Source organism: Pleurodeles waltl, chromosome 6 (assembly GCF_031143425.1).
Source record: "Pleurodeles waltl isolate 20211129_DDA chromosome 6, aPleWal1.hap1.20221129, whole genome shotgun sequence".
NCBI classification, from domain to species: Eukaryota; Metazoa; Chordata; class Amphibia; order Caudata; family Salamandridae; genus Pleurodeles; species Pleurodeles waltl.
The window spans coordinates 1737718-1764356 of record NC_090445.1 but is presented as its reverse complement, the minus strand read 5'-3'; the positions used below and the strand labels follow the sequence as shown (position 1 = coordinate 1764356).

At 51.1% G+C, this 26639-nt stretch overlaps 1 protein-coding gene across 1 annotated transcript in view; it reads right to left on the bottom strand.

Annotated features, from left to right (window-relative positions):
- COL27A1 (collagen type XXVII alpha 1 chain) overlaps positions 1–26639 on the bottom strand; it is a 1169012-nt gene that overhangs the window by 17273 nt on the left and 1125100 nt on the right. Inside the window, exons 58-60 of the mRNA XM_069236924.1 lie at positions 17329–17497; positions 9581–9690; positions 2908–3126 (exon numbers count right to left, since the gene is read on the bottom strand). Of these exons, the coding sequence (XP_069093025.1) occupies positions 2908–3126; positions 9581–9690; positions 17329–17497 (498 nt within the window). The remainder of the gene's footprint in view (positions 1–2907; positions 3127–9580; positions 9691–17328; positions 17498–26639) is intronic.

Sequence of the window (26639 nt, the reverse complement as noted above, 5' to 3'; positions counted from 1 at the left end):
CAAATATCATACCTGGAGGTATGCTCTGCAAATATCATACCTGCAGCTGTGCTCTGCAAATATCATACCTGAAGTTATGCTCTGCAAATATCATACCTGCAGCTGTGCTCTGCAAATATCATACCTGGAGGCATGCTCTGCAAATATCATACCTGCAGCTGTGCTCTGCAAATATCATACCTGGAGGCATGCTCTGCAAATATCATACCTGCAGCGGTGATCTGCAAATATCATACCTGAAGGTATGCTCTGCAAATATCATACCTGCAGCTGTGCTCTGCAAATATCATACCTGGAGGGATGCTCTGCAAATATCATACCTGGAGGTATGCTCTGCAAATATCATACCTGCAGCTGTGCTCTGCAAATATCATACATGGAGGTATGCTCTGCAAATATCATACCTGCAGCTGTGCTCTGCAAATATCATACCTGCAGCTGTGCTCTGCAAATATCATACCTGCAGCTGTGCTCTGCAAATATCATGCCTGAAGGTATGCTCTGCAAATATCATACCTGCAGCTGTGCTCTGCAAATATCATACCTGAAGGTACGCTCTGCAAATATCATACCTGGAGGCATGCTCTGCAAATATCACACCTGGAGGCATGCTCTGCAAATATCATACTTGGAGGCATGCTTTGCAAATATCATACCTGGGGGCATGCTCTGCAAATATCATACATGGAGGTGTGCTCTGCAAATATCATACCTGGAGGTATGCTCTGCAAATATCATACCTGCAGCTGTGCTCTGCAAATATCATACCTGGGGGCATGCTCTGCAAATATCATACCTGCAGCTGTGCTCTGCAAATATCATACATGGAGGCATGCTCTGCAAATATCATACCTGCAGCTGTGCTCTGCAGCTGTACTCTGCAAATATCATACATGGAGGTATGCCACGCAAATATCATACCTGGAGGTATGCTCTCCAAATAGCATACCTGGAGGTATGCTCTGCAAATATCATACCTGCAGCTGTGCTCTGCAAATATCATACATGGAGGTACGCTCTGCAAATATCATACCTGCAGCTGTGCTCTGCAAATATCATAGCTGCAGCTGTGCTCTGCAAATATCATGCCTGCAGCTGTGCTCTTCAAATATCATACCTGGAGGCATGCTCTGCAAATATCATACCTGCAGCTGTGCTCTGCAAATATCATACCTGCAGCTGTGCTCTGCAAATATCATAGCTGCAGCTGTGCTCTGCAAATATCATGCCTGCCGCTGTGCTCTACAAATATCATACCTGAAGGTATGCTGTGAGATCAGGTTTTTGTTGGCGTAAAAATGTATACTGCAAATGCATACCACGTGAATTATGGTGGGGATCATTTAAAGTATTTCATCTGTAGTTCGGTAGGCCTGAAGAAACAACTGTGTCGCGATACACGTGGTAGTTGTAATCGTATATCTCAGTGGTTCCCAACCTGTGGTCCGGGGACCCCTGGGGGTCCGCAAAGCCTCCTCAGGGAGTCCGCGACTGCTTAGAAAATTAAATAATATCAACAGATTAGGACCCCAGCCTTCAGCAATGACTCAGTAGGAGGTCCCCGGATTCCAATAATGATTAAGTAACTTGTAAAAAAAATATTAAGTGGGGGTCCCCAGAAGTCAAAAGGTTGGGAACCACTGGTATATCCTATTAAAGTCCACACCTGGATTCTGTGATTATATGAGTCCATAGAGATAGAAGGCTTTATAATTTGGTTGAAAATTGGACCAAATCTCCTAATCTGATAACCTATGGATCAATTGTGATGGACATTAAATTATTTTCCCAGATCAATAGGTTTATTATTTTATAGATTCAATGTATGTTTGGAAAAATGATAGGCAATCTGACAATTAATAACAAAATGTTTACATTTTAGTAAGTTTCCTAATAAAACACGGGAATATGTTATAAGTGCCCTTTGGAACTTCTGTATTTGTAGTCCATTTATTTCAAAGATGTGCTTTAAACACACCATTTGTCCTGTTATTATCCACATGTTCTCTAAGGGGGGTGAAAGGAGGTGTTTACTTGTTTCACTCGCCCTAGCCGCGTCAAGCCATGTAGCTATGCCCCACCACTTTCGAAGTTCACCAGTCACCACTGATCACGGTGCTGTAAACACGAACGCATCATAACAACACTCCCCTTTGGGGTTGGGAGACATGTTACACGACTACGGTCCTCATTACAAGGCTGGCGGTCTTGAGACTGCCAGCCTCACTGTGTCGGTGAGGACCGCCACTGCTGTGGCAGTCTGACCACCACATTACACCCGGGTGGTCAGACCGCCAAGGTTTCGTCATCCCTGCTGGGATCGGTGATCCCAACGGGTTGACGGTGGGTGGAGGTCATAATCCGCCAGGGCAGCTCTGCATGCACGCTGCCCTGCGGATTGCAACCGTGTACTCTGCCAGCCTTTTCATGGTGGTGAAACTGCCATGAAAAGGCTGGTGGAGAACAGGCACAGAGGGATACAGGGGGGCCCCTGCGCTGCCCATGCACCTGGCACTGGCAGTTCAGGGGTCCCCCTGCCCAGCACCCTCACAATGTTCTCTGCTGTGTAGACAGTAAACATTGCGAGGGAGCTGGAACACCCTGCGGGTGACTGCACTGCCGTCAGCTTGATTTCGAGCCGGACACAATGCAGTTGCCTGTTTCCTGCTAGGCTGACGGGTGGAAAGCCTAGCGGAAAACACCTAATGAGTCACCACTACGGTGGCGGACACCCTGTTGCGAGTTTGGCGGACGGGCTTTCTCGTCTGCCAAACCCAAAATGAGGCCCTATGTCTGCTTTGACAATGATGAAAACAAATTCCACAAAGATAATATTTTCTGATGACATGAATGGTGAATCTTCATAGTAGAGACATCCCAAAAAGATAAAGGGGGGTTCTTCCTTACCCTGCAATCGTCCAAGGCTACCTCTGGCTGGAACAGACCCCCGGCTTCGAAGATCTGCCCATTCCAAGCCTTGAAGCGCACAGCTTTCTGTGACACAAGACCGTGGACGCCATCTTGCCAGATACTCATGTTCATGCAGTGGATGGTGACATGTTGGACTGCCTCTGAGCTTAGCAGGTGCAAAAAGTTCATCTGCACTCGACCAACATCAAAATCCAGCTGTGGAGAGAGGAAACACATGAAAGATAAGGGACACAGCCTGCGGACAGAAGAAACATGAAATAAATGGGACGCAGCTGCGGAGAGAGGAAACACATGAAAGATAAGGGACACAGGCTTTGGAGAGAGAGGAAACACATGAAAAATAAGGGACACAGGCTTTGGAGAGAGAGGAAACACATGAAATAAATAGGACGCAGCTGCGGAGAGAGGAGAGAGGAAACACATGAAAGATAAGGGACACAGCCTGCGGACAGAAGAAACATGAAATAAAATGGGCGCAGCCTGTGGAGAGAGGAAACACATGAAATAAATGGGACACAGCTCCGAAGAGAGGAAACACATGAAATAAAAGGGACACAGCTGCGGAGAGAGGAAACACATGAAAGATAAGGGGCACAGGCTTTGGAGAGAGAGGAAACACATGAAAGATAAGGGACGCAGTCTTTGGAGAGAGAGGAAACCCATGAAAGATAAGGGACACAACCTGCGGACAGAAGAAACATGAAATAAAATGGGCGCAGCCTGTGGAGAGAGGAAACACATGAAATAAATGGGACACAGCTCCGGAGAGAGGAAACATTTGAAATAAAAGGGACACAGCTGCGGAGAGAGGAAACACATGAAAGATAAGGGACACAGGCTTTGGAGAGAGAGGAAACCCATGAAAGATAAGGGACACAACCTGCGGACAGAAGAAACATGAAATAAAATGGGCGCAGCCTGTGGAGAGAGGAAACACATGAAATAAAAGGGACACAGCTGCGGAGAGAGGAAACACATGAAAGATAAGGGACGCAGTCTTTGGAGAGAGAGGAAACACATGAAATAAAAGGACGCAGTCTTTGGAGAGAGAGGAAACACATGAAATAAATAGGATGCAGCTGCAGAGAGAGGAAACACATGAAATAAATAGGATGCAGCTGCAGAGAGAGGAAACACATGAAATAAATAGGATGCAGCTGCAGAGAGAGGAAACACATGAAAGATAAGGGACACAGCCTGCGGACAGAAGAAACATGAAATAAAATGGGCGCAACCTGTGGAGAGAGGAAACACATGAAATAAAAGAGACACAGCTGCGGAGAGAGGAAACATATGAAATAAAAGGGACAGAGGAAACACGGGAAGTAAATGGGACACAGCTCCGGAGAGAGGAAACACATGAAATAAAAGGGAAGCAGCCGCGGAGAGAAAAAACACATGAAATTAATGGGACGCAGCTGTGGAGAGAGGAAACACATGAAATATAAGGGGCGCAACCTGTGGAGAGAAGAAACACAAGACATAAATGGGACACAGCTGCGGAGAGAGGAAATACATGAAATAGAAGGGACAGAGCTGCGGAGAGAGGAAATACATGAAATAAATGGGACGCAGCTGCGGAGAGAGGAAACACATGAAATAAATGGGACGTAGCCTGTGGAGAGAGGAAATACATGAAATAAAAGTACGCAGTCTTTGGAGAGAGAGGAAACACATGAAATAAAAGGGACGTAGCCTGCGGAGAGAGGAAACAGATTAAATAAATGGGACGCAGTTGCGGACAGAGGAAACACATGAAATAAATGGGACACAGCTGCGGAGAGAGGAAACACATGAAATAAATGGGACGCAGCCTGTGGAGAGAGGAAATACATGAAATAAAAGGACACAGTCTTTGGAGAGAGAGGAAACACATGAAATAAATGGGACACAGCTGCGGACAGAGGAAACACATGAAATAAATGGGACACAGCCTGCGGACAGAGGAAACATGAAATAAATGGGACGCAGCTGCGGAGAGAGGAAACACATGAAAGATAAGGGACACAGGCTTTGGAGAGAGAGGAAACACATGAAAAATAAGGGACACAGGCTTTGGAGAGAGAGGAAACACATGAAATAAATAGGACGCAGCTGCGGAGAGAGGAGAGAGGAAACACATGAAAGATAAGGGACACAGCCTGCGGACAGAAGAAACATGAAATAAAATGGGCGCAGCCTGTGGAGAGAGGAAACACATGAAATAAATGGGACACAGCTCCGAAGAGAGGAAACACATGAAATAAAAGGGACACAGCTGCGGAGAGAGGAAACACATGAAAGATAAGGGGCACAGGCTTTGGAGAGAGAGGAAACACATGAAAGATAAGGGACGCAGTCTTTGGAGAGAGAGGAAACCCATGAAAGATAAGGGACACAACCTGCGGACAGAAGAAACATGAAATAAAATGGGCGCAGCCTGTGGAGAGAGGAAACACATGAAATAAATGGGACACAGCTCCGGAGAGAGGAAACATTTGAAATAAAAGGGACACAGCTGCGGAGAGAGGAAACACATGAAAGATAAGGGACACAGGCTTTGGAGAGAGAGGAAACCCATGAAAGATAAGGGACACAACCTGCGGACAGAAGAAACATGAAATAAAATGGGCGCAGCCTGTGGAGAGAGGAAACACATGAAATAAAAGGGACACAGCTGCGGAGAGAGGAAACACATGAAAGATAAGGGACGCAGTCTTTGGAGAGAGAGGAAACACATGAAATAAAAGGACGCAGTCTTTGGAGAGAGAGGAAACACATGAAATAAATAGGATGCAGCTGCAGAGAGAGGAAACACATGAAATAAATAGGATGCAGCTGCAGAGAGAGGAAACACATGAAATAAATAGGATGCAGCTGCAGAGAGAGGAAACACATGAAAGATAAGGGACACAGCCTGCGGACAGAAGAAACATGAAATAAAATGGGCGCAACCTGTGGAGAGAGGAAACACATGAAATAAAAGAGACACAGCTGCGGAGAGAGGAAACATATGAAATAAAAGGGACAGAGGAAACACGGGAAGTAAATGGGACACAGCTCCGGAGAGAGGAAACACATGAAATAAAAGGGAAGCAGCCGCGGAGAGAAAAAACACATGAAATTAATGGGACGCAGCTGTGGAGAGAGGAAACACATGAAATATAAGGGGCGCAACCTGTGGAGAGAAGAAACACAAGACATAAATGGGACACAGCGGCGGAGAGAGGAAATACATGAAATAGAAGGGACAGAGCTGCGGAGAGAGGAAATACATGAAATAAATGGGACGCAGCTGCGGAGAGAGGAAACACATGAAATAAATGGGACGTAGCCTGTGGAGAGAGGAAATACATGAAATAAAAGTACGCAGTCTTTGGAGAGAGAGGAAACACATGAAATAAAAGGGACGTAGCCTGCGGAGAGAGGAAACAGATTAAATAAATGGGACGCAGTTGCGGACAGAGGAAACACATGAAATAAATGGGACACAGCTGCGGAGAGAGGAAACACATGAAATAAATGGGACGCAGCCTGTGGAGAGAGGAAATACATGAAATAAAAGGACACAGTCTTTGGAGAGAGAGGAAACACATGAAATAAATGGGACACAGCTGCGGACAGAGGAAACACATGAAATAAATGGGACACAGCCTGCGGACAGAGGAAACATGAAATAAATGGGACGCAGCTGCGGAGAGAGGAAACACATGAAAGATAAGGGACACAGGCTTTGGAGAGAGAGGAAACACATGAAAAATAAGGGACACAGGCTTTGGAGAGAGAGGAAACACATGAAATAAATAGGACGCAGCTGCGGAGAGAGGAGAGAGGAAACACATGAAAGATAAGGGACACAGCCTGCGGACAGAAGAAACATGAAATAAAATGGGCGCAGCCTGTGGAGAGAGGAAACACATGAAATAAATGGGACACAGCTCCGAAGAGAGGAAACACATGAAATAAAAGGGACACAGCTGCGGAGAGAGGAAACACATGAAAGATAAGGGGCACAGGCTTTGGAGAGAGAGGAAACACATGAAAGATAAGGGACGCAGTCTTTGGAGAGAGAGGAAACCCATGAAAGATAAGGGACACAACCTGCGGACAGAAGAAACATGAAATAAAATGGGCGCAGCCTGTGGAGAGAGGAAACACATGAAATAAATGGGACACAGCTCCGGAGAGAGGAAACATTTGAAATAAAAGGGACACAGCTGCGGAGAGAGGAAACACATGAAAGATAAGGGACACAGGCTTTGGAGAGAGAGGAAACCCATGAAAGATAAGGGACACAACCTGCGGACAGAAGAAACATGAAATAAAATGGGCGCAGCCTGTGGAGAGAGGAAACACATGAAATAAAAGGGACACAGCTGCGGAGAGAGGAAACACATGAAAGATAAGGGACGCAGTCTTTGGAGAGAGAGGAAACACATGAAATAAAAGGACGCAGTCTTTGGAGAGAGAGGAAACACATGAAATAAATAGGATGCAGCTGCAGAGAGAGGAAACACATGAAATAAATAGGATGCAGCTGCAGAGAGAGGAAACACATGAAATAAATAGGATGCAGCTGCAGAGAGAGGAAACACATGAAAGATAAGGGACACAGCCTGCGGACAGAAGAAACATGAAATAAAATGGGCGCAACCTGTGGAGAGAGGAAACACATGAAATAAAAGAGACACAGCTGCGGAGAGAGGAAACATATGAAATAAAAGGGACAGAGGAAACACGGGAAGTAAATGGGACACAGCTCCGGAGAGAGGAAACACATGAAATAAAAGGGAAGCAGCCGCGGAGAGAAAAAACACATGAAATTAATGGGACGCAGCTGTGGAGAGAGGAAACACATGAAATATAAGGGGCGCAACCTGTGGAGAGAAGAAACACAAGACATAAATGGGACACAGCTGCGGAGAGAGGAAATACATGAAATAGAAGGGACAGAGCTGCGGAGAGAGGAAATACATGAAATAAATGGGACGCAGCTGCGGAGAGAGGAAACACATGAAATAAATGGGACGTAGCCTGTGGAGAGAGGAAATACATGAAATAAAAGTACGCAGTCTTTGGAGAGAGAGGAAACACATGAAATAAAAGGGACGTAGCCTGCGGAGAGAGGAAACAGATTAAATAAATGGGACGCAGTTGCGGACAGAGGAAACACATGAAATAAATGGGACACAGCTGCGGAGAGAGGAAACACATGAAATAAATGGGACGCAGCCTGTGGAGAGAGGAAATACATGAAATAAAAGGACACAGTCTTTGGAGAGAGAGGAAACACATGAAATAAATGGGACACAGCTGCGGACAGAGGAAACACATGAAATAAATGGGACACAGCCTGCGGACAGAGGAAACACGGGAAGTAAATGGGACGCAGGCTGCGTCTGTGGAAGCTGTTGTTTGGAAACTTGTCCAGCCACAGTCGAGGTATTTCATACCGCCAAGGGTGAACACAGAATAAGTCATCATGTATCAACGTTATGGCTTGTGGTTGCATGTTACATGCTAGTATTGCATTATAGTGTCACATGCCAATGTATTAGTATTACAGGACAGAACAGGTGTCAATCAGTGTCACATCTCACAGTGTTAGCAATGCATGTAGCTATGCTTTCTTTGTGACATTAGTCCCATGTCAGTGTCCCATTAACATCTCAATGTTGCATGCCAGTTACTTGCCAATGTAACATGCCAGTGTCGCTTGTCAGCATGCAGTCACTGAACAGCAGTTTCACATGTCTTTGATAAAATGAAATGTCAGCATCTCATATCAGTGTACTTTCAGTAATACGCTACCATCCCAGTGCACCCTGAGAGTTAAATGTCAGGGTCACACAGCTGTGAGTTGGTGTCAGTCTGTCTGTCATGTCAGTGCCATGCGCTGTCACAGGTCAGGGCCCCATGACTGTGTAGTTCAGTGAACCATCAGTGTACAGCCATGTCACATATCAGTTGTGTTAGTATCATTTCAGTGTCATATGGCTGTGTAATATTGTCTTGTCAGTGTCAGAGTTCAGTTTACAGCCATGTCACATACCAGTTCTCTTACTATCATGTCAGTGTCATATTACAGTGTATGTCAAGCCACTTTTGTTTACCAGTCTCAGGCGCCAGGCCCCCATCAGTGCCACGGGTCTGTGTGTTAGTGTCAAAGTTTGGTGTCAAGCTCTAACGTGTCCATGCCACGTATGTTTCCTGTTAGTATAGCTGTGTCACAAAGTAGTGTCACATTACAGAGTGACATGTCAGTGTCACATGAGAATGGAATAATGTAATATGCCAGTATCACATGCTAGTTTTAACAGAGAGTGCCACATATCTGCATGGGAGGAATGGTCAGAGATCACACATGCAACAGGGAGGAGTACACGAGAAGGACTGGAGGGTGATCCGGGCCCAGGGGGCAGCGCCTACATCACTGTGAGAGCGTTCAAGGGGAGGTTAAAGGGTGCCATGACTGATGGCTGTCACGGGCAGAGATCGGGTCAGGGGTCTCTATGATTACTGGTCAGGCCAAGGATGAGACATGGAGGTGGTGAGAAGGCACAGGGCAGCTTTCTTCCAACCACGAGGTTAAGGAGAGAGGAAGTGTGTTCAATGGGTTAAATGTGCCAGAGCTGGCAATCACGAGAGGAAGGTGGGCAACCAGACGTACCTTTGAGGTGGTGATGGGTCTGAGGCAAGTCTGCCCACTGTGGGTAAAGTTACAGGTGACTTCAATGGTGTCAGATGAACAGCCGAGGTTTGGGTCCACCCAGTAAGTGCCTGTGGAAAAAAACAGTTTCAGATCTACTAAGCCAAAACCTAAATGTTGTCAAAGACATGCGATGTGCCTGCCCCATCTTATGCCTGATTTTAAAAAGAGAGGTTCCATGTGCTGAAAATGCTTCTATCAGATGGGTCATGCAGCAGTCCTGGAGGTGGGGTCTGGCACCAGGAGGTGCCCCTTCCTGCCCCCACCCCAAGTATTTAGGCCAGGCGGTGGAGTGCATGACACAGTTGGCTGGGCAGGGAATTTTGAGTTTTTATTCTATAGACATAGGGACGTGATCTATCCCCATATGCTTGATGGCTCTTTGGGAACCTTGGAAGATGAAAGGAAAGACTCAGCCACAGTAAAGTAACTAAGGGGAACAATGCTGCTCTGCTGTGTGCAAAGGGAGGGGGTGCCTGGTGTCTGACCCTGTATCAAGAACTGCTTCGAATAGCAACTCCAGCCTGGTGGGGCTAGCTAGCTGTGTGCCAGCACAGGCCAGGCCCTACACGTACAGCCCGCTTTACATGGCCACAGGCCGTGTGCATCTGGTTCAGTGGGAGAGGGGCTGGTGCAAGGCCTTGCCACACGCTAGCCCCTGCACTCAAGGCATAGTGCAATGACCACAGGAAGTCTTCAGCTGGTTCAGCAATGTAATTGCTGGTGCAGGACCTTGCCACAGGCCAGGCCCCACACTCAGAGAATGCTGCCAATGACCACAGGAAGTGTGCACCTGATTCAATAGTGTAGTGGCTCGTGGAGGCTCATGCCACAGGCCACGCCCTGCACTCAGAGAATGCTGCAAGTGACGACAGGAAGTGTTCAGCGGGTTCAGCAGGGTAGTGGCTGGTGCAGGCTCATGCCACAGGCCACGCCCTGCACTATGAGTATGCTGAACGGACCACAGGTAGTGTTCAGCAGGTTCAGGAGTGTAGTGGCTGGTGCAGGCTCATGCCACAGGCCACGTCCTGCACTCAGAGAATGCTGCCAATGACCACAGGAAGTGCGCAGCTGGTTCAGGAGTGTGGTGGCTGGTGCAGGCTCATACCACAGGCTCACTGCACCAGAGCTAATGCCACTATGACGCATTAGCTAGAGGAGTTCTAGTCTTGGCTATTTGTGAAGCTGAGAAAGGGTGTGAGTGCACACATTCACTATGAACTGCCGCCGTGACATCCAGGTCCACAGAAATCTTCAGGGGGCTCCTTCTTAGCTACAATGTAACATATTTTTATACAAGGGATGATCCACCTCAACAGGTCGTTTTCCATAGCGCCTTTCCCTTCTTGGCACTGGCAAATCCCACGAAGAGCTGACCAGTGACACAATACTCTGAGGAGTGTTTGATATAGAAATCTAAGGCTCATTTCGGGTCAAGCTGATTTAGTCTCTGCTCCTTTTTCAACCTATTAGAAGCAGGAAAAATGCTAATAGGGAGATGGATCGCCCCACGTGGAAAGCTGATACTACTTTAGGCAGAAACGTGGCTCTCGTCCTCAGCGAAAACTTACTGGGAATGAAAGCGGTGGCACTGACAGCACCTCCTGCGGCGGGCGCACAAGTGATTACAGTGAGAAAGAGCATCTTCCTGGTTCGGAGCCGCCAGGAATGGTTGTGCACGGACTTTATGGGAGTACACGAGAAACATTAGAACCAAGTTAAGATCCATTGTGTCATGAGAAAGGGCTACGGAGGAAACAGCGAGTTAGACAACAAGTGGTTTGAAGTGAGAAGCTGCCTGCCAAGCACAAATAGGCTAAAATGGCTGCCATGTAACCTTGAACTGTGCCTACCTCAATACCTTGCTGGGCTGATGATAAAAGGAACACCAACACATCCAAAAGTTTGTCATCGAATGGATTATATTACTTACCCTGTAAGCATCTGTTTGTGGCATGCGGTGCTGCAGATACTACAACAGCCACGGGTGTCCAAGGAGGCGGGGCGCATTTGGATCAACAGCCCCACATGCCATCAAACGGATTATATTACTTACCATGTAAGCATCTGTTCGTGGCATGCGGTGCTGCAGATAATACAACAGCCACGGGTGAGTGAGGAGGTGGGGGACTCCAGTGATTCTACTCTCTCCTCCAAATTTGGTTGCTTTGGTATCCTCTACACCCCACAATTGGCATACTGGTGTACCCCTGTAAGTCCCTAATAGATGGCACTTAGGTACCTAGGGCATTGGTACAGCAGGGGTCCCCCATGGGCTGAGCTTATATTATACCACTCAGGGGATCCCATGCAAACTGTGTCTGCAGTCCTGCCATTGCAGCCTGCGTGAAACGTTGCATGCACCCTTTCACTATTGGTCACTTTAGCAGTCACCCCATGGCAGGCCCTCGTAGCCCAGAGGGCAGGGTGCAGGTTCCTGTGTGTGAGGGCCCCTGTATGAGCAGAGGTGCCTCTATGAACTCCAGTTCCAATGCACTGGACTTCGTAAGAGCGGGGAAGCTGTTTTACCCGTGCACTGGCCACAGGTCATTCACTACCCGCGGTCCAGCTACATAATGGTAACTCCGAACTTAGGCATGTTTGGTATCAAACCTATCAGAATTATACCCCAATACTAATGCCAGTATTGGTGGCATGACTCCATGCAGTCTGAGGGCTCCCTAGACGTGGGGGCTCCCCAGAGGACCTCCCAGTGCTGCTCCTACCAGTCTTCCATGGTTTTGCGGGCAGCCCTGCAGACAGGTTTCTGCCCTCCTGCTGCTTGACCAGCTCAGGCAGGGGAAGGCAGAACAAAGGATTTCCTGTGGGAGAGGGAGGCAACACCCTCTCTCTTGGAAATAGGTCTTACAAGGCTGGAGAGGGGTAGCCTCCCCAAGCCACCGGTTTGCTTTGAAGGGCAGATTTGGTGTCCTCCTTGCATAAGCAGTTTGCACCAGTCCAGAGACCACCAGTCCCTGCTCTGGCATGAAACTGGACAATGAAAAGGGGAGTGACCAATCCCCTGTCCATCACTACCCCAGGGGTGGTGGCCAGAGCTCCTCCACGTGGCCACTTGATTCTGCCATCTTGAATCCTGGTTGGCAGAGGCCCCTCGGAGCATCTGAGTGGCCAGGCCAGGTAGGTGACGTCACAGCCCCCTCCTGATAGGTGTTCGCTCTGCTAGGTGACCAATCCCTCGTCCCTGGGCTATTTAGGGTCTCCCTCCAGAGTGGGTGCAAGATCACAGCAGGACTCCTCTGCATCTTTTACTTCATCTTCTGGCCATCGGGTCTGCAGCTGAACCCTCCCAGAACCAAAATCTGCAACTCTAGCGATGACTCCGCTCTGCAACATTGTTTCTCCAGCTCATCCCAGCAACTGCAACATTTCCCCGACTGTGCATCCTCTGATGTTGATGTGTCTTCAGCCTGCACAAGAAGCATGAAGGAATCTACTTTGGAGTGAAGAAGTCACTCCCCTGCATCCGCAGGTACCAACTGCAATGATGACTGGCTGCATGGATACCCTCTTCTCCAGAACTGTGTGGATCCTGCATCACAGGTGATGGTCTGGAGTGGTCACCTCGGTCCTCTTTACCAGCTGTCCAACTTGGGAGACGGTAAGCCCTTGCCTCTCCCCACAGGACAGTACCCCGGCGCAACGCCACTTTTTCAGCTATTAAGGCTTGTTTCTTCCTTCTCCAAGGGATCTTCAAGCTCCATGTAGCCCCAGCTTCCAGCACTTCTCCAAGCAAAGCACAGTCTCCTGCCTGCTACTCCAGCGATGTGGTACTCCTCTCCACGTGTGCTGAGTGGGCCTCGCTGCGACTCCTGTGCCTGCTGCCCGTGGGTCACCTTTGGGGGTTGCCTCCTCTTCTTGTCACTTTCCCAGTTGCTGAGGGTCACCCCACTCCTTGGGTTGAGTCACCCAAGCCTTGCTTGTCCTCTTTCACCTTGCAAAATCTCTGTCACCAACTCTTGCATTTGCCAAGGCATGTTGGTGGTTTTCCAACACCACTGACCGACGGCAGCTCTTCTTCCGACGTGGGATATCACTTGCATCACTTCTGGTACTCTTCTTCTGCTCCTGTGTTGCACTGCTGACTTTATTCATCTGTCGACCTGGTCCTGCCTCCACAGAAGGGTGGGTAGTGGCTCCTGCCACAGCCGGACACTCCAACTCGACATGGATTTGGTCCCCTTCTTTTGCAGGTTTTCTTCTGTCAGCATCCACCTTTGGTTTCTTCCAGTCTTCCTTGGGTCTTGCACAGTCCTTTTCCAAAGTTCTCCTGTGGGTTTGGGGAAAAAACAGGTTACGTACCTCTTCTCTCCTGGTCGCTGGGGGGTGGGGGTGGGGTGGGAAGGGGGGGTTACCCTGCTACTTACCTCTTGGGGTTCCTAGTACCTCCAGCTCTCCTCTACTGATTCCACTTCCTTGGCTGGGGGACTGCCTTCCACATTCCACTTACTCAGTATATGGTTTGGTCTCCCCCAGGGCCTTCACTATTTACTGTTGTTTTTACTATTTGTTATTGCTTTCTATGCTAAGCACTGACTTCTAATGTGTATATAACAGTGTGCTTACCTCCTAGTGGAGTATTGCCTATACAGTATTTTAGTGTTTTCTTCCATGTGTGTAAGTGCTGTGTGATTATAGGTGGTTTTGCATGAGCTTTGCACGTCTCCTAGATAAGCCTTGGCTGCTCATCCACAGCTACCTCTAGAGAGCCTGGCTTCTGGACACTGCCTACACTCACTAAGAGGGGATACTTGGACCTGGTATAAGGTGATAACACCATATGTGCTCACCACACAGCAGGCCAGATTCCTACACCGACCATGGCCTGAAGGCAGTGGTGGACGGAATACCTTACAGGAGAGTCTCTGGGCTTGACACCGACCCTCCCTGAGGTGGTGCTCGGGTGTGCATGGTGTTGGTGCGTTAACACAGGTGAGTTCTGTACTCATGGCTGAAGATTTTGGATGCTGCTGTGACTGTAGATGCTGTTGCTCTTCCGCCTCTGACAGACGGGCTTCCGAATCCCTCGACGTCTCTTTCCCCGAAGATGTCAAAGGTGTCATCTCGATTCTCTGGCAGATGAGCGTCCATCATGCCTGTATCTCAGGATTTTCTGGGAGTGAACGGCAGGCCTGACACATGGCCTTATCGTTTTTGTGGTAGAGGCGCTAGTTACAGACCTGGTGGTGATCAGTCTAAGGATAACTGGAGTGGCAATGGGGGCAGTACTGAAAGGACATTCTTTCCAACACTCTCCTCTCATTTTCGCTGTGAAAACACAGAAGATGAGACGCTATGGAAGGGCGTTGAGATGATCCCAGTTGTCAAAGCCTGGCAAAAGCGAAGATTTGGAGAAACAAGTTAAGTCATAAGTGTTTGCTGGACCAACAGGAGAGGATAGACTGTAGAAGTCCGACAGCGAACAGCAAGAGGCGTCGACACGGAACTCGATCGGTAGACGCGTTCAAACTTGGAAAAGAAAAAATCTAACAGTGGAGCTGATGCCCATGCACATTACCAACCATAGGAGGAGTGACTGTACCTTGTTACTCAAAAGACTTCTTAGAAGAAAAACAAGTTGGAAATGTCTGACCCCAACACAGCAAGAGTATGCACAACACGTGTACCTACAGCCACCTATGCCATGAGCAGTTTTTACATGTGTACTGTGGACACATATGTATTGTCCACTTTGTGACATCATACATGTCCGCAACTGGAAAGTGATTTGGGATGTAATATGTGTCATCAGGCATGTTGTTTAAGATGTCATCAGCAGAGCATACAGGATGTGACCTATGGTTGGTGCGGCTAGCTCTAATTGTAATGGGTTTTGTTACATAACTATAAGTTCACTTTAACTGTGTTTTAAAAAAAAAACATACATCTAGTGCCATAAAAAGATAGATCTAGTGATATAAATTCAGACTGCCTCCGATGCCCCAGCAGCACAATGCGCCACAGGAGCGTCATTTTTTAAATGCTCCGGTGGCGGAGTGCGCCGGACGATATTTATAGGGCCATGTAAATATAGCCCCCTTTCACGCATAGCACTGCGTGCCAGGGGCGTTCCACGGGTGCTGCTTGGAGTGCTCCCACGCAGCACCCACAGAGCCCGGAGAACTGTGACGCATTCCCAGATTTACAAGTCGGGGAATGCGTCAGATTCCTATGCCACCTCAGGGGCTGCGTAAGAATGACTGCATGGGGAGAAATAAAGAGATATCCTTATTTCTCCCCGTTCTTCCCTCTATGTGCTGCATTGTTCAGCACACGTAGAACGAGGAAGACATATCTTGTGATTGTTCTTGTGCAGGAAGGGGTCCCCGTTGGCGCTAGCCAGCAGTTTGTGCTCCAGCGCAGGGGGAGAGGACAGAAATGTGCTGTATCTTGTAGATACGGTGCATGTCTGCCCTCTCCCGGTGGCGCAGGTGGCGCTGTAAGGCACTCGCTGCGACGCTCTGCACCACAGGCCTTGTAAATGAGGCACTCGGTTTGAGAATGAAGTACCTATTTCAAGCTGCTGTGATCATTTTTTCCTAAAAGAAAAAACAAGTCTTGGCCTTTATTCAAACCACATTCGATCACCTGGTGCTAGATTCATGAAGACCGGATTAATGCCGACAAGTGCCGGAGAGAGATCTAGAAGAATCCACATTACCAAGGACTCAGGGGCAGAGAGTCTGATATCTGTGGCTCCTCTTCGGAGTCCCGACGGAAGGTCCCTACGAGGTTATCATCAGTGACAATATTTAGGTTGGATGATGACAAAACTCTGGAGAACTTTAGCAAAAAAAGGGAGACATAAACCTAAAAGTGAATTACATAGATCACCAGAGTGAGCAAGACACAGGAGGGCAATGTGGCCTTGTTGGATGTGATCGAGGCAGATCCACAGGGGACGAGAGAGGGTCGATCACTGAACTGCACCAGTGTGACCAACTCTGTGGGGAGATGTTCATCTGCTGCAACAGTAACAGGGCTGGAGATGTGGCCCAGAGGATGGTGTCTGCTTCAGAGAGATCCTAGAAGTGGGGAGTTCCTACACAAGGTGGAAGGGGTGCATGTTGGAGGGTAAATCAAACAAGGCTTCCCTGTCTCTGATTTGTCTGTGGTTAATTCTTCACATTTCTTGTCGATCTTTAACAAGGGTGCAGGGGGTTGATCTGCAGATTTTACAAACATTTTTACTCAGATTTATGTGCCCTTTACTAGAGATGAACTGAGCTCGGAAACTCAAGACTGAGCCTTCACTGAGCTCCTTAGAGTGTTGGAGCTCAGAATGAGGGGTACACCTTGGGCGCCCCACGGTTATGACCGTGCAGCTCTGACGACAAACAAAAGCAAAAAAAGATGGCACGCCTCAGGTGGACTTAAGTGACTCAGCATAACATATTTTATCAGAATATTGTCAAAGGGCAGAACGGCACAGGGCATTTGCCCCATGCAGGCAGGATGCATGTTGCTGTTGTAAGTTTTATGGCATCAGTGGCCTTTCTTTCTGGCTGCATGTCTTCTGGAGCGGCGAGTCATGGAGACGCCCCGTTAGGTTCCTCACTAGCTTCACATTCACAGACAGCGCCTCCATGCCGCCATTTATGACGCCAGAGAAGGTGCATGCGGCTGACCAGCGGCCATTTTCTACCCACTGTCGGCCATTTTGTAATCACCATCAGCCATCTTGTACTCACCGTCTGCCATCTTGTGTTCACAGTTCATGAGGTCCTTGCAGATGCGTGCGGGGTTCTCCCGCGTTCCGAGGGGGTTCTTGATGCTGTGGATGAGCGTGCTGAGGTAGTGGAGGGTTTTAAAGATCTCGCCTCCCTGCTTCATCAGTAGAAGGTCTGTGCTTATAAAGCCCTGGTGGAGAAAACAAGACCACTGTCAACACCGATGTGCCAGAGACCGAGGGCCCCCGCATTAACGTCAGAGACAACCACCAGAGAAGCTTCCACGGGTGAGAGGCGAGGCCAGGCACACAGCTATAGTGCTGGGCTTTTGTCTTATGGTGTTAATATTGTCAGTGGTCTTAAGTCACCTATACAAAGGGACTGATGACGCATGGTCAGTAGCAGAAGAGCCAGGTGAGGATTCAGGGGTGATGGTATCCAGCGGAGGCGTGCAGCAGGTAGTGGTAAGTGCTGGAGAGGAGTGAATAAGTAGCAGAGGTAGCAGGCGGTAACCACCAGTAGCAGACAGGTAGAGGCAGCTAGCAGCATCAATGACTAAGGACAGCAAGTACCGAACAAGCACAAGACAAGCACAGCAGGTAGTGGTGGGTACCTAGTAAGGACTGAATATCCATCGCAGACGCTAACAAGTCCCAAACACAGAATAAACTAGACCGGCAGCTGCTCAGATCGCACCCCAAGCGAAACAAAAGTTGGCGCCCCTTTCATCAGCACACCCACTCCTCATGGCGATAGTGGACATTGTGGAGAGAGCTGGTGGGACAAGGGCAATGGTGGTAGCTTTTGAGGGAGAGTTATGTCGTCTGCAATTGTATCTTCCTTCTCGCCTTCCTCCTTGAGGTCTTTCAGGGGGAACCCGTTGACTGGTCAGATCCTGCCTGATCACTTCAGAGCAGACTCATCTTATGCCCCTCACAGAATCACCTGTGCGAGACACAAGCTCCTTCCTGCCAGCTGCACCTGGGGGTGCGAGGCCAGGGGATGGGGCGTTGGGGGAGGAAAGAGGGAGAGGGAAGGGCTGAAAGGGAGCAGGGAAAGGCTAAGAGAAGGAAACAAGATTAATGGAGCCACTGAAGAGGATGAGGAGGTGCTGCTGGGCTAGAATAAATAGAAGCATTGGCAAAGCCAATTAAAGGCACTTTATCAATGAGGGGATTGGGCTTGCGCTGTGAACTGTGTGGTACGTGCCCTGTCAAAGTCAATAACCTTGGGTGCCCGCGCTGCACACTGCGAGCGACTTATTGGGAGGCTAAGTTGTGTCACATTCAATTTCAGTGCCATGATGCGGGCACATGCTGACACTCATTGAAATACTAGTGAAAAGTCACACTTGGCAGGGCTGTGTGCGGTAACCGTCTGACTTACTGTGTTGTGTGGTACAATGGAACCTGCATCCCCTAAAGCGTCTCAGACCCCTGGTCCTGTTTTCTACAGCCAGTTCAGCTTGTTACAAGGGATGTTGAAAATTGAAAAAATCCCTTCACTCCAAAAGCAGAACAAGCATTTGCCAGCCAATAGGCCCGCCTTTGAAAAGTATTAACCGACCTTTTGGTTTTGCCAATGCTTATTGCCAACTCAGGTCATTATTGGCAAAAAGAAAAACAAGCACTGGTAAAGACAGCTATGTCTCACCTTAGGGGCCTATTGGCTACAAAAAGTCAGGGTGCTGAGCAACATGTCAAAACAGAAAATAAAAAGACGCAATGATGGTTGTGTCATTCCACTGAAGCACGTGTCACAAACACAAGAATAGGGGGTAAAACCATCCAATCAAGCAGGGAACTGAGATAGACAACAAAGCCACCCAATCAAGAGCCGGGGGCTGACCCGAAGCCCACTATGCAGTGTTGTGTGCAAAGCCGGCTGCACAGGACCACAAAGAACGACTGAAACCAGAGTGATGCTCCGCCCCTTACGCCCCTTGAGTCTAGACGCCGTGGGTCTGGGCCCAGCTCACCCTCCCCAGGGCAGGGCCTGTCAGAGGGTAAACAGAGTAGAATCAGTAAGTACAACAGGGGCAGCAGGTACCTCAGGTATCTCACTGCGTAGGCTTGTAAAGGGGGAGGGGTCAGAGTAGTGTGCAGTGCACTGAGGTACAGGGGAGGGTCACAGCAGGGTGCAGTGCACTGAGGTACAGAGCAAGGTGCAGTGCACTGAGGTACAGGGGAGGGTCAGAGCAGGGGCAGTGCACTGAGGTACAGAGGAGGGTGCAGTGCACTGACGGAGGGGTCACTGCAGAATACAGTACACCAAGGTAGAGGGCGCAGAGGAGAGCTCACTGCAGGGTACAGTACATTGCGGGACAGAGAGGGGGGGGTCAGAGCAGAGTGCAGTGCACTGAGGTACAGGGGAGGGTTCAGTGCACTGAGGTACAGGGGAGGGTCAGAGCAGGGTGCAGTGCACTTAGGTACAGAGAGAGGGAAGGGTCAGAGCAGTGTGCAGTGCACTGAAATACAGAGTGGGGGAGGTGCCAGATCAGGGTAGAGTACACTGAAAGAAGGGTCACTGCAGAGGCGCAGAGAAGAGCTCACTGCAGGGTACAGTACACTGAGGTACAGAGAGGGAGGTCAGAGCAGGGTGCAGTGCACTGAGGTACAGGGGAGGGTGCAGTGCACTGTAGTACAGGGGAGGGTCAGAGCAGAGTGCAGTGCACTGAGGTACAGGAGAGGGTCAGAGCAGGGTGCAGTGCACTGAGGTACAGAGGAGGGTGCAGTGCACTGAGGTACAGGGGAGGGTCAGAGCAGGGTGCAGTGCACTGAGGTACAGGGGAGGGTCACAGCAGGGTGCAGTGCACTGAGTTACAGGGGAGGGTCAGAGCAGGGTGCAGTGCACTGAGGTACAGAGCAGTGTGCAGTGCACTGAGGTACAGAGGCGGGTGCAGTGTACTGAGGTACAGGGGAGGGGCAGAGCAGGGTGCAGTGCACTGAGGTACAGAGCAAGGTGCAGTGCACTGAGTTACAGGGGAGGGGCAGAGCAGGATGCAGTGCACTGAGGTAAAGGGGAGGGCCAGAGCAGGGGCAGTGCACTGAGGTACAGAGGAGGGTGCAGTGCACTGACGGAGGGGGTCACTGCAGAATACAGTACACCAAGGTAGAGGGCGCAGAGGAGAGCTCACTGCAGGGTACAGTACATTGCGGGACAGAGAGGGGGGGGTCAGAGCAGAGTGCAGTGCACTGAGGTACAGGGGAGGGTTCAGTGCACTGAGGTACAGGGGAGGGTCAGAGCAGGGTGCAGTGCACTTAGGTACAGAGAGAGGGAAGGGTCAGAGCAGTGTGCAGTGCACTGAAATACAGAGTGGGGGAGGTGCCAGATCAGGGTAGAGTACACTGAAAGAAGGGTCACTGCAGAGGCGCAGAGAAGAGCTCACTGCAGGGTACAGTACACTGAGGTACAGAGAGGGAGGTCAGAGCAGGGTGCAGTGCACTGAGGTACAGGGGAGGGTGCAGTGCACTGTAGTACAGGGGAGGGTCAGAGCAGAGTGCAGTGCACTGAGGTACAGGAGAGGGTCAGAGCAGGGTGCAGTGCACTGAGGTACAGAGGAGGGTGCAGTGCACTGAGGTACAGGGGAGGGTCAGAGCAGGGTGCAGTGCACTGAGGTACAGGGGAGGGTCACAGCAGGGTGCAGTGCACTGAGTTACAGGGGAGGGTCAGAGCAGGGTGCAGTGCACTGAGGTACAGAGCAGTGTGCAGTGCACTGAGGTACAGAGGCGGGTGCAGTGTACTGAGGTACAGGGGAGGGGCAGAGCAGGGTGCAGTGCACTGAGGTACAGAGCAAGGTGCAGTGCACTGAGTTACAGGGGAGGGGCAGAGCAGGATGCAGTGCACTGAGGTAAAGGGGAGGGCCAGAGCAGGGGCAGTGCACTGAGGTACAGAGGAGGGTGCAGTGCACTGACGGAGGGGTCACTGCAGAATACAGTACACCAAGGTAGAGGGCGCAGAGGAGAGCTCACTGCAGGGTACAGTATATTGCGGGACAGAGAGGGGGGGTCAGAGCAGAGTGCAGTGCACTGAGGTACAGGGGAGGGTTCAGTGCACTGAGGTACAGGGGAGGGTCACAGCAGGGTGCAGTGCACTGAGTTACAGAGGAGGGTCAGAGCAGGGTGCAGTGCACTGAGGTACAGAGCAGCGTGCAGTGCACTGAGGTACAGAGGAGGGTGCAGTGCACTGAGGTGCAGGAGAGGGGCAGAGCAGGGTGCAGTGCACTGAGGTACAGAGCAAGGTGCAGTGCACTGAGTTACAGGGGAGGGGCAGAGCAGGGGCAGTGCACTGAGGTACAGAGGAGGGTGCAGTGCACTGACGGAGGGGGTCACTGCAGAATACAGTACACCAAGGTAGAGGGCGCAGAGGAGAGCTCACTGCAGGGTACAGTACATTGCGGGACAGAGAGGGGGGGGTCAGAGCAGAGTGCAGTGCACTGAGGTACAGGGGAGGGTTCAGTGCACTGAGGTACAGGGGAGGGTCAGAGCAGGGTGCATTGCACTTAGGCACAGAGAGGGGGAAGGGTCAGAGCAGTGTGCAGTGCACTGAAGAACAGAGTGGGGGAGGTGCCAGATCAGGGTACAGTACACTGAAAGAGGGGTCACTGCAGAGGCGCAGAGAAGAGCTCACTGCAGGGTACAGTACATTGAGGTACAGAGAGGGGGGTCAGAGCAGGGTGCAGTGCACTGAGGTACAGGGGAGGGTGCAGTGCACTGTAGTACAGGGGAGGGTCAGAGCAGGGTGCAGTGCACTGAGGTACAGAGCAGGGTGCAGTGCACTGAGGTACAGAGCAAGGTGCAGTGCACTGAGTTACAGGGGAGGGACAGAGCAGGGTGCAGTGCACTGAGGTACAGGAGAGGGTCAGAGCAGGGTGCAGTGCACTGAGGTACAGAGGAGGGTGCAGTGCACTGAGGTACAGGGGAGGGGCAGAGCAGGGTGCAGTGCACTGAGGTACAGGGGAGGGTCAGAGCAGGGTGAAGTGCACTGAGGTACAGAGGACGGTGCAGTGCACTGAGGTACAGGGGAGGGTCAGAGCAGGGTGCAGTGTACTGAGTTACAGGGGAGGGGCAGAGCAGGGTGCAGTGGACTGAGGTACAGAGCAGTGTGCAGTGCACTAAAGTACAGAGAGGGGGAGGTGCCAGATCAGGGTACAGTGCGTTGAAGTACAGACAGGGGATGGTCAGAGCAGGGTGTAGTGCACTGAGGTACGGCAGTGTCAGAGCAGTGTGCAGTGCACTGAAGTACAGAGATGGGAGATGGGGTGGTCAGAGTAGGGTGCAGTGCACTGAGTTACAGGGGAGGGGCAGAGCAGGGTACAGTGCACTGAGGTACAGAGTAAGGTGCAGTGCACTGAGTTACAGGGGAGGGGCAGAGCAGGGTGCAGTGCACTGAGGTACAGGGGAGGGGCAGAGCAGGGTGCAGTGCACTGAGGTACAGGGGAGGGGCAGAGCAGGGTGACGTGCACTGAGGTACAGAGGAGGGTGCAGTGCACTGAGGTACAGGGGAGGGTCAGAGCAGGGTGCAGTGCACTGAGGTACAGAGCAGCGTGCAGTGCACTGAGGTACAGAGGAGGGTGCAGTGAACTGAGGTACAGGGGAAGGTCAGAGCAGCGTGCAATGTACTAAAGTACAGAGAGGGGGAGGTGCCAGATCAGGGTACAGTGCGCTGAAGTACAGACAGGGGGTGGTCGGAGCAGGGTGCAGTGCACTGAGTTACAGGGGAGGGGCAGAGCAGGGTGCAGTGCACTGAGGTACAGGGGAGTGTCAGAGCAGGGTGCAGTGCACTGAGGTACAGGGGAATGTCAGAGCAGGGTGCAGTGCACTGAGGTACAGGGGAGGGTAAGAGCAGGGTGCAGTGCACTGAGGTACAGAGCAAGGTGCAGTGCACTGAGTTACAGGGGAGGGGCAGAGCAGGGTGCAGTGCACTGAGGTACAGGGGAGGGTCAGAGCAGTGTGCAGTGCACTAAAGTACAGAGAGGGGGAGGTGCCAGATCAGGGTACAGTGCGCTGAAGTACAGACAGGGGGTGGTCAGAGCAGGGTGCAGTGCACTGAGTTACAGGGGAGGGGCAGAGCAGGGTGCAGTGCACTGAGGTACAGGGGAGGGTCAGAGCAGGGTGCAGTGCACTGAGGTACAGGGGAGGGTCAGAGCAGGGTGCAGTGCACTGAGGTACAGGGGAGGGGCAGAGCAGGGTGAAGTGCACTGAGGTACAGAGGAGGGTGCAGTGCACTGAGGTACAGGGGAGGGTCAGAGCAGGGTGCAGTGCACTGAGGTACAGAGCAGCGTGCAGTGCACTGAGGTACAGAGGAGGGTGCAGTGAACTGAGGTACAGGGGAGGGTCAGAGCAGTGTGGAATGTACTAAAGTACAGAGAGGGGGAGGTGCCAGATCAGGGTACAGTGCGCTGAAGTACAGACAGGGGGTGGTCGGAGCAGGGTGCAGTGCACTGAGTTACAGGGGAGGGGCAGAGCAGGGTGCAGTGCACTGAGGTACAGGGGAGTGTCAGAGCAGGGTGCAGTGCACTGAGGTACAGGGGAGGGTCAGAGCAGGGTGCAGTGCACTGAGGTACAGAGCAAGTTGCAGTGCACTGAGTTACAGGGGAGGGGCAGAGCAGGGTGCAGTGCACTGAGGTACAGGGGAGGGTCAGAGCAGTGTGCAGTGCACTAAAGTACAGAGAGGGGGAGGTGCCAGATCAGGGTACAGTGCGCTGAAGTACAGACAGGGGGTGGTCAGAGCAGGGTGCAGTGCACTGAGTTACAGGGGAGGGTCAGAGCAGGGTGCAGTGCACTGAGGTACAGGGGAGGGTCAGAGCAGGGTGCAGTGCACTGAGGTACAGGGGAGGGTCAGAGCAGGGTGCAGTGCACTGAGGTACAGGGGAGGGGCAGAGCAGTGCACTGAGGTACAGGGGAGGGGCAGAGCAGGGTGCAGTGCACTGAGGTACAGGGGAGGGTGCAGTGCACTGAGGCACAGGGTTGGGTCAGAGCAGTGTGCAGTTGCAGGAAAGTACCCTCTTTCTTGGCATGGTTACCCCATTTTCTGCCTGTTGTCAGTGGGTTTGACTGTGTCCACTGGGATCCTGCTAACCTCAGTGGTTGTGCATCTCCTGTAAAGTTTGGTAACTGAACCTTTTTCTTCCCACATTTGCCATACTGGTCCCCCAATGTAAGTCCCTAGTAGATGGTACCCAGGGCATTGGGGTGCCAGGGGATCCCTGTGGGCTGCAGCAGTTATTCTACCACCCATAGGGAGCCCATGCAAAGGGTTCTGCAGGCCTGCCAATGCAGCCTGTGTAAAATGGGTGCATGCACCCCTTCACCACCAGGTCACTGCACCAGGTCACTGTAAGTCACCCGTATGGTAGGCCCTCTCAGCACAGAGGGTGGGGTGCAGGTACCTGTGTGTGAGGGCACCCCTGCACTAGCAGAGGTGCCCCCACAAACTCCAGTTCCATTTTCCTGGACTTCGTGAGTGCGGGGACGCCATTGTACGCGTGTACTGGACATAGGTCACTACCTATGTCCAGCTACATAATGGTAACTCCGAACCTGGGCATGTTTGGTATCAAACATGTTGGGATCATACCCCAATACTGTTGCAAGTATTGGAAGTATAATTCCTTGCACTCTGGGGGCTCCTTAGAGGACCCCCAGTATTGCTACCACCAGTGGTACAGGGTTTTCCAGCAGCCCAAGCTGTTGCCACCCCTCAGACGGGTTTCTGCCCTCCTGCTGCTTGATCTGATCAAGCCCAAGAAGGCAGAGCAAAGGATTTCCTTTGGGAGAGGAGGTAACACCCTCTCCCTTTGGAAATAGGTGTGACTGGCTTGGGAGGGGTCGCCTCCCCAAGCCACTGGTATGCTTTGAAGGGCACATTTGGTGCCCTCTGTGCATAAAACAGTCCACACCAGTTCAGGGACCTCCAGTCCCTGCTTTGGCACGAAACTGGACAATGCAAAGGGGAGTAACCACTCCCCTGTCCATCACCACCCAGGGGTGGTGCCCAGAGCTCCTCCAGAGGGTCCCTGGGTTCTGCCATCTTGAATCCAAGGTGGGCAGGGAACTCTAGGAGCATGTGATTGGTCAGGCCAGGCAGGTGACATCTGAGGCACCTTCTGATAGGTAGGTATTCACCTGGCTAGGTGACCAAGCCCGCTCTCTGGGCTATTTAGGGTCTTCCTCTGGGACAGGTCCTCTGATACAGCTTGCAAGATTCCAGCAGGACTCCTCTGCAACCTTACTTCAACTTCCAGCTACTGGAACCACAACTGGACCCTCCAGGAACCGACAATCTGCATCCAAGAAAAAGGCTCTTCCTGCAACATTGTTTCCACAGCTCCTTTCCACTCCTGCAACATTTTCCCGGCTGTGCATCCTCTGAGGGTGGCAAGTCTTCAGTCAGCACAAGAAGGAAGAAGGAATCTCCATGGGAGTGAAGGAGTCACTCCCCTGCACCTACTGCAATGATGACCGATTCCTGGATCCTGCATCATGGGGGGTGCTCTGCAGTAGTCCCCTTGGTCCTCCCTTCCAGCAGTCCAACTTTGGTGGAGGTAAACCCTTGCCTTCCCACACAGGACAGTACCGCCCTGCATCACATCTCTTGGAGTTGCCAAGGCTTGTTAGCAACTCCGCCAGGGGATCTTCAGGTGACATGCGGCTCCAGCCCCCACCACTCCTTCCGGCGATGCACAGCTCTCTGTGTGGTTCTGCGGTGTGAGATTCCTTTCTGTGGTGCTGGGTGTGTCCTTCTGTGACTACTGTGTCCCCGTCCTGTGGGACTCCTGTGGGTGCTGCCTCTGCTCCTGTGGACTCTCTGTGACGCTGAGGGTACCCTATGGCTCCCTCTCCTGGGTTGAGGGCTCCTGGACCTTGCTGGTCCCCGGCAGCACCACTTTTCCACTAACTGCGAATTTGCCTTTGCCAAGGTGGAATTTCTGGGCTGATATCCGTCCGCAATCTTCCTTCCAGCGTGGGATATCTTCTCCATCAATCAGGAACTCTTCTCCGCCTCTACAGCTGCAGTGCTGACCTGTTCTTCATCACCGTCGACCAACTCCTGCATCCACAGCTGGGTGGGTAGTAGCGCCTACTCCTCCTGGACTTGGTCCCCTCTCTCCACAGGTCTTTCTTCAGGAATCTACCGCTGGTTTCTTGCAGTCTTGCCTGGGTGTCTTATTTTCTTCATTTTCGTCCTTTTGGGTGGTTTTGGGGGAAATCCACTATTTTACTCCTGGTCGCTGGGGGGTGCCTTGTTACTTACCTCTGGTTTCCTAGTACTCCCAGCTCCACTCTACACATCTTACTTACCTAGGTGGGGGGTCCTATATTCTCATTCCA